The 14,771-nt window shown below is 38.7% G+C and overlaps 2 protein-coding genes across 8 annotated transcripts in view; one reads left to right on the top strand and one right to left on the bottom strand.

The window, feature by feature from the left end:
* Window positions 1-14,771, bottom strand: part of GABRD (gamma-aminobutyric acid type A receptor subunit delta) — an 84,526-nt gene that overhangs the window by 40,658 nt on the left and 29,097 nt on the right. For 3 of the 6 annotated variants that reach the window (XM_073656879.1, XM_073656883.1, XM_073656884.1), the window contains exon 1: window positions 4,252-4,429. The exons of 2 other annotated variants lie outside the window; for them this stretch is intronic. In XM_073656879.1, the coding sequence (XP_073512980.1) occupies window positions 4,252-4,316 (65 nt within the window). In that variant the 5' untranslated portion in view covers window positions 4,317-4,429. Of the gene's footprint in view, window positions 1-4,251; window positions 4,432-14,771 lie in introns of those variants that run through there. One more of the 6 variants, XM_073656880.1, reaches the window with a different exon arrangement.
* CFAP74 (cilia and flagella associated protein 74) overlaps window positions 9,720-14,771 on the top strand; it is a 157,095-nt gene continuing 152,043 nt past the window's right edge. For both annotated transcript variants that reach the window (XM_073656878.1, XM_073656877.1), the window contains exons 1-3: window positions 9,720-9,815; window positions 12,478-12,607; window positions 13,757-13,853. In XM_073656878.1, the coding sequence (XP_073512979.1) occupies window positions 12,484-12,607; window positions 13,757-13,853 (221 nt within the window). In that variant the 5' untranslated portion in view covers window positions 9,720-9,815; window positions 12,478-12,483. The remainder of the gene's footprint in view (window positions 9,816-12,477; window positions 12,608-13,756; window positions 13,854-14,771) is intronic.

The raw sequence follows: 14,771 nt of genomic DNA, 5'->3' as shown, positions 1-14,771 counted from the left end.
AGATCTAACTTAAGCACTTACCTACGCTTCCATCTAACAGTATCATGGCATCCGTTTCCTTATATTCTCACATACTATGTTTTCCATTTCTCCAGTTTATTACATTAAGTTCCTTTCCTTCGCTCATCGAAGAAGGTCGAGTCAGGGAATTTGTAGTACTTGTGTGCGATTTGTCTAGTGGTGACCGCTCTGCTTTGGTATGACCCAAAGGGTGACCACATTCTTTTGCGATTATTCATTATTTCTTATGTTAACCTTGTATGGGGTTTATTTTCTGAATTATTTTATCCTTACCCCCATTAGTTGTTTGCACATTTTTGTACTTTTTAAATGTTTTTAAAGTATCTGTCAGTGTTTTTTTTTTCTTTCAAAATACTTTATAAATATATATTGTATTATCTCAGATAATTTATCTGGTGTGGACTACAGAATTTTTCTATACAGCTTTTTTCTTCTTGTCTTCTCTTATTGCGAGAGATAGCGGAGATGATACAGGTTGCAACTGTAGAACTCAAACTTTTACACACTATAAATCTTGGTGGTCACACAATATAGGTTCAGTCTATTCGTTATTTGTATAGTTGGTCCAGAATGCTCTTGATGGTGATGGCTGCTATTACAGTAGTCGATATACTTTACTTTGCCAACACTTTTAACTTTATGACACTTTCAGTCATTAGGATTCAGTCACTTCTTCCCTGGCAATCAGGCTCCGACTGGCCCACAGGAGAACAGAAGAATCCTCCGGTGGGCCACCAGCCTTTTATCTGAGCAGTACTTGGAACAATACACTTGATTCACTATGTACAGACATATGCAACATCTTATTTATTTAACAATCAACCTAATTTATTACTATAGAAATTTGTGAATAAGAAAAAATACATATTTGCATGTAGCTGAAAAGTGGGGCCTTGTGGTTGAGGTTACTTGTCGGCCCTTGGCAGCCCAGTCCGACACTGCTGGCAGTGCACTCTGCACTGCGTCAAATAACAGTCTCTGCTAAAACTAGCAAACTCCCTTTTGGCAAAATAGTGATGCTCCAAAACCTCTTATGCCTCTTCAAGGGTTTTGATTTCTTGCTGTTCTACTTATATGCAGCTTCAACATGTTTCTGCTAAGCGTGGACTGTAACTAAACCACAGGTATATGTCTAACTACCACTGTGGTGTGAAACTCTTAGGCTTCATTCAGACATCCGATTTTTCGGATGTACGAGAAAAACAGACCAATTATTCATCTGGTGTCATCCAATTTTCTTGTAGGTGGAGAAATTGAAAAAAAAAATGTTATCTGAGTGCAGTTTGATTTTTTTTTGTTTTCACGGACCTACTGACTTTCATTGCTTATTTTGATCCGATCCCTGAATCAAAATCGGACACGTCTTCGCGGACTTCTAGGTCCGCGAAAAATCACGGACACGTGAGTGGCTCCATAGACTATCATAGGTAAGAGTGCTATCTGTGAAAATCATGGACAGCACTCATATGCAAAAATTGGATGTCTGAAAGAGCCCTTATAATGGGACTCTACACCTCCCAATTAACACTGCGATGCATGCTGCTTGTTGGACCTAAGTATATACAAAATATTATATATACAAAATATTAAAGACATGCAACACTACCTGGCACATTACATATAATGTAGCAATTGTGTACATTCCCAAGGACATGATAAGTCATCAATTTTGTAGTTCAGGAGAACACCTTTGAGGCTGTGGGTTAGCTCTCTGATGGCACTATGGTGGTTGTCCACGTACGCAGAAGAAAAAAATTGTATTGTACAAAGTGTGCCACGTGTTGGATAATTCGTAAAAATACTGATGTTTCCAGTTCAAATTTTACAAAACTAATAGATTAAAAACTTTGTCATTGTATAACTGGCAGATAAGCCATTTGGGAGCACTATGCTAAGAGTATTAACTAATACTAATAAAACTCATCTGGGGGGAAAACTAAAAGAAACTGGCAATCAATTGATAAGATGTTTGGCAAAATAATGGAAACAAATCTCTTTCTTAAAAAAAATCAAACAGGTTTGTTGGAAAAAAAAAGTTTTGGTTCTTGGACGAGGTCTCTGAAAATGTATATTTTTTTCTTTTTAATTGTTTGGTTCTGAAGTAAGGTCCTAAAAGGGTTAAAGGGATTATCTCATGAAGATAAGTCCATATGCCTTTCTTTAGGAAATGTGGATGCTTGCCATATGTCTCCCATATGTCTGTGGTGAGATAACGGCTTTAAATTAGATCACTAATCTAACTAGGAAAAGGTTTTGCACAACCTGTCAGTACTAAATGCACGATGTCATGATATAACAAGCCACAATCAATACAAGACTGCTGAAAACATGGCTAAGAGATTTTGCTAATCAATAAGCAGGGGGGGGGGGTTAAATAAACCATAAATATATTGGTATATTAGTATGGCTGTAGTAATGGTGGGGCTCACAGTTTGTGCTGCCAAAGATCACTATGGGCAACTGCTTCATCGCAGATAAATGGGGTAGCGCAACTATTACAAGCAGGTAGAAAAAAGTTGAGCCAGTTGGTAATTTTGCAACTTGCTTCTCTCAAATAACCGGTTCAGAAAAGAAGACAGGAACTCATGTGCCACCTATTGGAGGTAGAAATCCTAAAAGTTAGGAAACTTTACCCTTTAAGCCCCCTGTCAGAGGCCTATCAACCAGCCAAACCAGTTCTCCTGCTTTGCGCTGATAAGGGGTAAACACTCCGAAACACATGTTTTCAATTGGAAGTTTTTCATTTTAGCTTCTTATCCAAGGTCATGTGGATTGATATTGACTTTTGGGATTGCTTCTTCCACTAGGTAGCACTAGAGTTCCTGTCCCCTTCCTTGCTGAAGAGGCTATATGCAAATTAAAATTCCCATGCGATCATTGCAAGGCCTACAAGTCTCCCTACGCCAACTTTGCGAGAAACTTTCCCCGTTAGATTTCTTGTTTCAGTTGTTGGATCCTTAGGGTTACAATGCGAGCCCATTCACCTGTATTATTCATTTATTTTACTTGCTTATAAAACGCCATTAATTCCTCAGCACTTGACAGACATCATCATCACCCTATCATTATACCTTTGGAGTATGGGAAGAAACCAGATTACCATGAGGAACCCCTCACACAAACACTTGAAAAACATTAAAAACTCCTTCCAGATATTGTGGGGCTCACAATCTAAAGAAGAAACCAGATTACCTGGAACAACCCCCCACACACAAATACTTGAAAAACATTAAAAACTCCTGTTTTTGTTGGTGCTGACAATCTAAACTTCCTATCATTATGCCCTTGGAGTGTGGGAAGAAACCAGATTACCTGGAGGAAACCCATGCAAACACTTGAAAAACATAAAAACTCCTTGCAGATATTGTGGGGCTCACAATCTAAAGAATAAACCAGATTACCCAGAGGACCCCCCCCCCCACGCACAAAAACTTGAAAAACAATAAAAACTCCTTGCAGATATTGTTGGGACTCACAGTCTAAACTCTGTATCATTATGCCCTTGGAGTGTGGGAAGAAACCAGATTACCTGGAGGAAACCCATGCAAATACTTGAAAAACATAAAAACTCCTTGCAGATATTGTTCTTCTATGAATCCAGGACTCCAACGCTGCAAGGCTACAGTGCTTGCATTATGCTGCAATGTAGTAGGTGCATGGAGATTTTTGGCCATGCATCCTGTGTCGCAGCTAAATTTGGCTAGAAATTAATAAATATTTTCTTTCATGTTTGTAATATATTTGGATACTCATCTATTGGGGCTGTAATGTTGGTAAGGGCAATAGGTGAGGACTTGCAAAAACTAGGAAAAGGTACTGATGTAGCAAAACCGGAATCACAATGTTTTAACAGTGATTTATATATTTATACAATGGGGAAAATATATATATTTTTGTCCCTAGCTGTGTATGTCAATATCCTGGCTGAGGCAAAGTGGCTTCTCGGTACCCAGCATTGCTCCGCCAGCCTTCATGTACTTATACTTCAGCACTGCTTGTAAATCTGCTGCATTATCTTAATTGAGGAACCTATCATGATGCAATTACAATCCAAAGTTAAATGACCATTTTAGCTCTGTTTGCTACATGCAGCGCCATGTACCATATTCAGCAACCTAATCTTACTACCCTAGGTAAAACGACCAATATAACGTAGTATAGAACATGATTCTACAAGTCATATATCTGCACCCAGAACATTTTAGAAAGAAAATAAGAATTACACGTTACCTGTGGCTCATTGCAGGTGCGGTATATGTTAGAGAAAATAACAGGGTCCAGAGGATACATCCCATGTCTGTAGAGCTTGGTGGATGCTCACAGACTAGACCTGCATTCCCTCACAATAAAATATTGGAGCCATGCTGTTATAAGAGGCACGTGCCACGCTGAATGCCAGTGCAGATCACTAGGTGCCAGTGAGTGGTGCCCAAGGATGCATATTGTAGTTCAAGCCCCATGAAGCAGATTGCAGAACTGTCTCGTCCTTTCGATGTGTTTTCATGTTTTTTCTATAGGATTCGTATTTGTGTAGCATTTAATGATTATCGCCATGACGTGACATTGCAAGGATAATCACATATTAGCTTCCGTGCATAAAAAGAGCATATAAATCGGACACTCAAAATGCAAATAATTATTATTTAATATTATTATATATTATCGAAAACTGATTTTAAAACCGCAGTATTAAATGCAATTTTGCAATTAAAACTAAAAAACTGAATAAAATAAATATAGACGGGATACATAATTATATACATATCAAGCCGCATTCAGAAATATACATATTTATATATATATATATATATATGATTTTTTTCAGTGATTTTTTTAATGTATTAAAAAAAACATTTTTTTACAAGCTTCTCCTACCCACTATAATTTTATGGTCAAATTCAGACATCTTTTCTTTCCTAAGAAAAGATTGCAGAGGACAAGCAGATGATATACATTTATATTTGTGTATGGTGTTAATGGTCTGAGCCTGAGGAAGGACGCACCGAAACGCGCGTCGGGGTGAGCACTACACCAGCAGCAGGAGCACTCAGTCCAGAGCCACCACAACACGTGCACATCACAAAAAGCAGGTATGAACCAGTAGAAAGCCATTTAATCATATATACACTTGGGTTTGTTGAACAGTCAGCGTAATACATTAATATTATTGTTGAATTGAAATGAAATGTTATGATATGGACATATACAGCTAGTCATGCCCTGGGTGGCGTTTAATCTGATAACCAGCTTTGTAGTATCTGATATTGTTACCCTGCCATTGCAGCAGCTTGGATTTAAGCAGCGACACTCACATTGAATTCAAACTGAGTGGTGTCATTGCCATGTAGCTCTGGCGTCTTGTCTGTATACAAGTAATTAATTATTTTTTTAATATGGTATTACCATGTGTGTATGCTCTTTTCTTTGCCACCATGTACCCTATTTGTCATAATAAAGGTCTTTTTTATTGAATGTATATGGCCTCTCTGTCGGATGTACATATATAGGATCTTTTCTTTCCTGTACGTGAAAAAAATAAATAAATACGATTTTCATCAGTGTTTTCTATCAGATTTTTTTCAGTGATATTCTCATATATTAATAAATAAGAAAAAAATCCAAGCTTCATCTGCCCGCTACAATGTTATAAACAGAGAAAAACCAAAGACAAGCAAAATACCCAAATAACTGGAAGTAAATGGATAAATCGCACCGTGCAAAAATAATGATAAATAATAAAGGGTATTTAGTTAGCATAATTTTGATCAAAATAATGTAAAAGCCATCCTACCAAGTCACGGTAACCCTTATGGTACAGTCCTAAACTCTAATATTAAAACCTTACCATTTGTCAAGTGACATACATATGGACAAGGGCAGAGAGACTGAACCCCTAGTAGAAACATAGACTTGAGGCAGAATGAACCTTTCAGTTCAGACAGAGGGCGGCCACACCCTTTATATGCACTAAAGCACATTAGACTACAAAGAAAAAACCTGAGAGTCTGAACTGAAACGTAATTTGATGTGCATGCAAAATGTAAATGCATGTTCACATAAGGCCACTAGACAGAGAAAAACCAAAGACAAGCAAAATACCCAGATAACTAGAAGTAAATGGATAAATCGCACAGTGCAAAAATAATGATAAATAATAAAGGGTATTTAGTTAACATAATTTTGATCAAAATAATGTAAAAGCCATCCCACCACGTCATGGTAACCTTTATGGGACAGTCCTAAATCTAATATTAAAACCTTACCATTTGTCAAGTGACATACATATGGACAAGGGCAGGAGACTGAACCCCTAGTAGAAACATAGACTTGAGGCAGAATGAACCTTTCAGCTCAGACAGAGGGCGGCCACACCCTTTATATGCACTAAAGCACAACATACGGATGGCAATATGTGCTGTCTGTGATTTTCACGGACCGATAGAATTGTGTGGGCTATTTTGATCTTTGGAGGTTTTAATTGCAGCAGGATACTACCATATAAATGCAGGTTTCAGCCTAGCAGAGGATTCACATTAGGATAGGTCCCCAGCAAAAGGAGATCACCTTGTCATGGCCGCTGGACACACATGAATTGGCCAAATTATGAGCTCAGTATCTTTGTTTTTTTCCTATTCTCTAGAGCAGTAATGCAATTCCAATCTCATATATATAATGTTTGCTGCTATAGTGTTACAGAGTGCAGCTTTATTTGTTAGTTAAGCACAGCAGGATTGTACCATTAGGAGACCAGGAGAGGTACATGTTAGGTTAGGTTCCCAGCAAAGAGGATCACCTTGTCGTGGCTGCTGGGCACACATGAATTGGCCAATTTATGCGCTAAGTATCTTCGTAGTTTCCGATTCTCTAGAGCAGTAATGCATATTCATATATTTCATGTTTACATGCTATAGCGCGCAACTTTGTTTGTTATGTATGAAGATGTCGGCGCTTTGGTCTCCTGAGCTGTGGGGATCTCAATCTCTGGAGCTGGGCCTCCCCGATCGGCTCAGAATTAAAGGGCCATAAACATACAAAACATTACAATAATCTTTTAGTGTAAACAGGCTGCCAATCACCTGATGAACAAGCAAAACACTCGTTTATCAGGTGAAATGCAGGATTAAAAATCTTCATTGTCGACAGCACGTTGTGCTGTGCAAACAAAACTTGCGCTGCCGAGAACAATGGCTGCCTATGCACACTGAGAAAATTATTGCACATCCGTCCAGTGCCCATTGTTTACTGTGGTCTGTCTGTGGTGGTCTGTGTGGTCTGTTTAAAAGACCGCCAATCGGTAAATGTCAACTAATTGACAGTCGTTTAGTGCCGCCGGTTGGTCCATGTGAGTGGATCTTTAGGCTATGTTCACAAGTTGGCGTTTTTTATGCAAATTTTAAGCTGCGTTTTACAGTACCAGTAAAAGGTTTGAGATTTCAGAAATCTCATGCACACACATTGTTTTTTTTCCTGACTGAATTGGAAAACTGCTGCATTTTTGCAAACTGCAGCATGTCGCTTCTTACAGTGTTTTTGAAGCGTTTTTTCAGCCAAGCAATGGGTAAGTGCAAAAAAGCAGCAAAAAACACAGGTATCAGGGTTTGTTGCGTTTAGGTGCAGAAAACTCTGGAAGTTGCATCATATTTTTTTTTTGGGGGGGGGGGCATTAAACTTTATTTATAAGAGAAAAGTGTACCTAAAAAATATGCAGCAAATACGCAGCAAAAAAACGCAGCAAAACCTGTTTTTTTGTAAGCAGTTTCTTTACTGTTAAGAGAGCAGGTTTTGACTGCAGGAAAAAAACGCAGAAAAAATGCAATGTGTGAACATAGCTTTACTCTTCAAATAAAAAAGCCACTAGATCATTAAAGAAATAAAAATAACTAAAAAACTAGACAATCTTTTGATTGAAAAAATAAAATAAAAGTTTAAAAAAAAACACAGTCGGGCATTCTTAGACAGTGCCAACTTAATACAGTCTATAAATGCTCCAGATTTATGCTGATTGATAAATTTGGTGTATCAAACCAGGTGTCAAGCATCACCCTCTTTCTTGCAATACATGCGATCATGCCCCCTTGTAGAACAAGGTAGTTGCCTCAAAAGAAAAAAAGACATTATGAATTTGGCTCATCTCACAGTTCCCGGGCGCCAGAGACAGAAATGTTACTCCATCGTGGACTGGAGTGTTGTAATTTACATTATAATAAACTTGTAGGACTTCACCAGGTGGGCCCAAAAATTACCAGATCTGGAGTAAACTGTTTAATGAATTGGTCCCAACGACCGTAAAAATAAAAAAGGACCAAAAGTGAAGAAAAACGTAAAAAAGGGAATGTGCACACGACGCCTTATCTGGTAGTTTCTTCCGAAATCCACCTGAAAAAGTGCTAAACGCTCAAAAGAAGGAACACGTGCATTTCTAGGTAACAACGACTTGCCGTCGGTATGTTCAGTGACCATTCTTCAGAGCGGAGGACGCCTGAAGAATGGTCGTTCTTTATAGATGCTCTATAAAGTCAATGGGAAGGCTCAGTAGGTGTCTTTTTGAGCAATTTTTTTTGCTTGAGAAACCGCCAATGGTTTCTTAATTGTTGAATGGAGTTTATAGAATAACGAATGGAAAAAAAACGCCACAAACTGGTGGTAAAAAAGGTGCTCAGGAAATTAATAAAAATAAAAGACGCTTCAGGAAAAAAAAAAGCCCAGAGTTTCCTGAAGCTTTTTCTTTTTTTTGAAAGAGCATTGTGTGAACATATCCCAAAGTCCATGTGCACACGATGAGTATTTATTTGGTGAGTTTTTTACCTCAGTATTTGTAAGCCAAAATCAGGAGTGCGTGTTTCTATTAGTCTACGGTCACACGTTCAGTATTTAATCAGCATTTTTCCTCAGTATTTGTAAGCCAAAAGAGGAAAAGTATAATAGAAACACGTCACCACTTCTGTATTTATCACCCACTCCTGGTTTTGGCTCAAAAATACTGAGGTAAAATACTGACCAAATACGGAACGTGTGACCGTAGACTAATAGAAACACGCACTCCTGATTTTGGCTTACAAATACTGAGGTAAAAAACTCATCAAATGACCAGGACTAACAGTTTCACAGCTTGAAACGCGTAGACCCATGTGCTTTTTATCCCCCACGTCACCCCTTCCCCTTCTCCCACTTCATTGACATGTTTTTGGAAAAATCTTTTAATTTTTTTTTCATTAAAAGTAATGTTTTAACTTCTTATCATTGGCGGATGCTGGAACCCTCTCAAGTTTTTCTTTGGAATAAATACCAGGCTCCTTCTTGTTGTAATTTTGTCTTAGGTATAAAAAAATGGGTGTAATAAATAACAAAAATATGACAGGTGTAGCTGAATAACTTAGGTTCCACTTTTAAGGTAATTTATTCTTTATTTTATCACTAATTATTTAATTACTAATTATTTTATTAGAGAAAGGTCAGCAGCATCCGCCTCCTGCATTCCCCTCACATGGCACAATGACGCTCTGAGGTAACTGCATCTCCTCAGCCTGACACTGGACTGTACCATTCTCCTCCCTGGATGTAAATATTGTTCATTTTAATCTTATTTATATGTAAGGATATCGGTAAAGTATAATATCAGACATGAATTCGTAAATTGTACCGAATGCAATCGCATACGGTTCTAGTCACGCTGGATATTAGCATTCACCCCCTGCACCAGATGGTTGCTTCCGTCGTCATGGTGACGCGTCCTTCCTCTCCGGGGAAGAAGCTGCTGGCGGCGGAAGTTTGCAAGAAACACCAACTTTAATAAGGTAAAACTTTTCCAACTTGTTATTTCCAGGTGACTTTACTCCAGGAGCCTGTGTGCCGACGGGTTATATGCGGGGCCGCCATGTTACTGCAGTGCATGACTTATTAATGTGCTAACATGTCCGAAAACCCCATTAATTACCCTTATTCAGTGACTTGACCTGTATAGATGTCAGTATTATGTATTTGCAGATTTGTTTATTGCTGGTAAATCATTCCTGTTTTGTTTTATGCTGGTGGATACATATTTGTGGTGAAATACAGTGAAATTCCTTTAATCTGGCATCCAATAATCCGGAAAGTCTATACTTTTTGCACTGGAGTGCTGGGGATGTCGCTGCAGATTGCACCGTTTGCATTGCATGAAGTTGCAAATTAATAGCACAACAAAAGTGACTATGTTACTATTTTTAATAATGTTTTATTCAATGTTTCTGACTTTAGATTGTATTTCTTAAGGTTCGGGTTGAGTAACACATACATTTCCTTTTTCTTGCAAGAACAGAGAGAATTTTAATTGTTTTGTGTACTCCTCATTGCCTCGGTTACCGGCCACCTCTGCAGCAGTGGTTGGTTTTCTCAACTAGGAGCGCACGCTTGCAAATCCTTTGCTATATTGCTGGTAAAGACTAGTCTGATGGGGGCGCTAGATCTGCCCAGCTTCAGTGTCCTCGCTCCTCTCCCATCAGCATAGGAGAGGGTGTGGTTTGGACCTGCGGTGCAACCAAGAATCTAGTCTGATCTGGCAATCTTCAGGGACCGGCGCGCTCCTGAGAAAGCAGATGATGGAACCCCTTTTCCAGGCTTACTTTATTGATGTCCCTTACTTTATAGCTCATACAGACAACCGTAGTTTCGGACAAAACATCGGATTGCACTTGGACCAATGTTATTCTATGGGGCCGTGCACATATCCAATTTGTCCAAGGGAAAAAAATTGCAGCATGCACAATTTGCATCCGTAAATCGGATCGCACTCGGCTATCAAAAAAAATCAGACTTGAGTGACATCTGACTGACAGAATGGAGAAGATGGCAAAAAAAAATGTTCCCATCTTCTCCACATCCGAAAGAATCGGAACACACTCTGATCATGCTTTGAGAAAATCGGTCTTGTCGTGTGCACTTAGAATAGAGTCATACGGCCGTATAACTCGGAAGAGGATCGCAACGCAATGCTTGGACTGGCCGGCAGGTCTCCCCACCCGAGAGGGACAGCTGCATAAAAAATACATGCTGTCACGCTCAGGTGAGGAGAGCCGCCGGCCAGTCCGAGCATTGCGTTGCGATCCTCTTCCGAGTTATACGGCTGTCTGATTCTTCCTTAAGATAAGTCATCAATATCAGATTAGTGTGGAACCGACACGACACCAATCTGCTCACTGTACCGCAGTACCGCAGCTTGGTTCCTATTGCAGTGAGTAGGAGCTGCAGCTGCAATATCAGGAACTGGGCACAAGTTTTCAGTTCTGGTCACTATGTGGAGGTCTCAGATGTCATATTCCCAACCATACAAAGGGCAGCAAGATTTTTAAGTCTGGAAAATGCCTTGAGGGCTTATTCACATGTTGTGTTTTTACCATGGAAAAAAAGAAAACAGCGTTTTTACAGTACCAGTAAAGTGAATGAAATTTCTGAAAACTCATGCTTGTTTTTTATTGGAGATTTGAACTTTCAAAGCTTTTTTAAACATAAATAACCCAACAAAAACGCACGTATTTTAAGCAGCGTTTTTCCTGACAACACTTGGGTTTTTACAGCAGAAAAATCTGCTGCAAATACTATTTTCAGGTGGTCGATGTATACAGTATGGGCGATTCTTCTGTCATCTGACATTATCTGCCTGGGGAAAGTTGGGAGGTAATTGGACGATCCCTTCTAAATTGGTGCATTTGGTCGATTTTTCTCTTTTGGCTTTATGCTTTGTGTCTGATAAGAAGATCCAAATGCAAAATTTTCTGTCAACTTTTTGGTGCTTTTTAGTCTGTTTTTCATTTGCACCTTATTCTTCTTTTAATTTGCGCCTTTTTTTTTAAAGTCCATGTGTTCGCCTGTCTTTCTTTTTTTTTGCTTGTCATTATGGGCAGGGTTTGGGGTACGTCTAGATATGACTTTTGTTTTCAAAGTCTTTAAACATTTGCGCAAATGTACTTTAATCCCCCCCTCCCCCATGAAGTAATTATTTTGTTAGTCTGAATTTTTTGTGCAAAATTATAAAAACGAAAAAGTTGCAAAAAAGTTAAAGATAAAAATAAAGAGTATTTTTTTCGATTTTGTGCAAAATTCATGAACCGCGTGCGTCATTTTTAAGAATTTGACGCCATAAGCGTCAACAAATATCACAAGACAAAAAAAATGACTTGAAAATAAAAATGCAAATGATGAATCCGGCCCAAGCTTAGGAGTCTCTGTATGAGACATAATATTTATAAATTCTACAAAAACATTTTTAACAATGGGTGATGCCTACATGAATCAACTCTTCTAGAAAATTCCAAAAATGCTATAGCATGCATGGGAACATGCCCCAAATCCTGTAAGATCCATCAGAAACCCGTAGACTTCTATAGGTGATCCACTATAGAACTGGGACCATACGTCTGGGACCAGTAGTGTGACCATTGACTAGATATAAACCTATCCGTTTTGCCTTTTTGGATACAGGTGATTATGTCTTTAGAGATGGACGATTCAGTCGTTTTGGAAAGTTCGCAGGATGATGCAGAGATGGCCGCATATTTCGAAGAGGAAAACCCACCAGATTCCGTCTGGATTCCGGAGGAGCATATTAAAGGTGACGAGCCACGTTCAGAGCTGCGGGTCATTTTTTTTTTTTTTTAGTTGATCTGAGTGTGCTTAGCTTTTTATATTGCCATCCTATTTGGACAACCCCTTTATTCATTCTTTAAGGATATGAAATATATATATATATATATATATATATATATATATATATATTTATACTTAAATGCATGTAGTTTTGTCTGTAAAAAAAAGATTGCTGTTAAATTTTGATAATTTTTTTGAACCGTTGCCATTGCTGGCTGCAGAGTGAGTTAACTAAGAAACATTCAGGGAGTTCTTCTGACTTCATCTGTCATTTTATCAGATGATTTATGGGCACATGAAAGTTCAGCTCAACTTTCATGTAGTCTATAGTAGAGTTGAGCAAAAAAGTTTTGCAGGACCCTGGCCCAACTGCCACTTTGGTAGTCCATGTCTGACATACCAGAGCACTGCGATCCTCTAACTACAGGCAACATCCCTGGGTCCTCTTCTGATTAGTAGGCCCCTGCTTTGTCATTTATGCGTCGCTCCACAAAGTAATTACTTTGTGGGGTCAGAATTGGCGTCGGGGATGCCGCTCTGGTCTAACAGCCACGGACTACTGAGTTCTGCAAATGCTTTTGCTTAACTCTTGTCTGGACCAGGACAAAGGAGTTCATAAAAAGACAGAAGAGTTACAAATTCCCTGTAAAAATGAGCTCACTGTTGGATCCTTAGTTAACTCATTCCACAGTCATCAACATGTAGACTGTAAAAACAAACGGTGCCGATATTTGCCGACCCCTTATTAGATGTTCGGCTGATATGGGTGGTTTTCGTAGACTTTAATCTAATGTTTATGGGGTGTCTTTATCAGTGTAAGAGTCATCAGATTCCCCTAGGGCACTGTTCAAAAACTTGCTGTAAAAACAACAATGTCAATTTCCAATTGAAATCAGTTGGAAGAGGATGTAAAGCGTTTTCTGATGTGGATTTCTAAGCTTATCCTCTTAAAAATCCACATTTAAAAAAACTCGGTGTGAACATAACCTAAAGACCCTTTAGCCTTTGCCTGCGTTCCATATGTATGCATCATATTAGATGTTTTCTTTCCATTTTCTCCGCAGATAATTATGTATTTATTCATGCAGTTCTATTGCTTCTTTTCTCCTTCAAGGTGATGAATACACTTTTGGAGACACAACAGAAAAAAAAAATCATCTTGAAGACGCCGCCGATGAATTAAGTGACAGCTTCGATACCGAATCTAACAGGTAAGCGGCGGCGGCCCGGCCCCGGCTCCTCTTGCCATTTATCTGGGGAATTCATTATGATCGGTGTGATTTTACCATAGATGTTTATGATGCACACAGGGAAACAGATAGCAAACAATAACCATTCGGCGCCGGCTTTATGCTGTTTTTATGCGCTCGTCGGAGCATTAAACTCTCGTGAAACAGGTTGAATCTTTCTCGGATGCTCGTCTGAGCGCAGGTATTTATTTATTTGGAGTCATAACTACTAAATGAGCATTTTTTTGCTGAACCGCTCTGACGGTGACAGGCGATACTAGCGGAGATTTAATGCTGGTAGTGCAACGGAATAGCTCAATAAATGGCGTATATGGTCGAAAAACATGCAAAATAGAAATAACTGGTCCATTTTTAAGACATAATGTGTTATTTCCTAGTATACATTTAAATGGCTCCTCCAGGAAAAAAAATGTTGTGTAAATTATAGGAACCAATCAGAAGTTGAGTCTTAGGACTCCCATTAGACACATATATCAAAATAGTTTTTTTTAACCCCCGAGTACTGCTAAATAGAAGCCATATTCACACCTTATATCTCTTCTGTCCATCTTTTATTGTAAAGTGCATCTACTTTATGGATAAAGGATTTAAAAGGGTGGTCCGCATTTGGGGCCAATTTTTTTTGTTATTATTATTTCTTAAATGTATGTATTTGAGGCTAAATGTAATTTTTGCAATTGGTTTTCACTAAAACTTTTGCACCGTTTGACTTTTACAGGCTATTTGTTTTGCTGCACATTTAACTTTGACGTGGTCTGTGATCCTAAGTCAGCTGAGAGGAGCTCAGAAAAAGACAGATTAAAAAAATTACAAACTTCCCGCCAGGCCTTCATATTGGGCTTACTGACAAATGCTCAGTTAACTCATTCTACAGCCAGC

This window comes from Phyllobates terribilis, unplaced genomic scaffold (assembly GCF_046119375.1).
Source record: "Phyllobates terribilis strain yellow unplaced genomic scaffold, ASM4611937v1 Scaffold_12__6_contigs__length_324123572, whole genome shotgun sequence".
Classification (NCBI taxonomy): Eukaryota; Metazoa; Chordata; class Amphibia; order Anura; family Dendrobatidae; genus Phyllobates; species Phyllobates terribilis.
The sequence above is the reverse complement of the archived record's forward strand: the minus strand, read 5'-3'. Positions and strand labels throughout refer to the sequence as shown.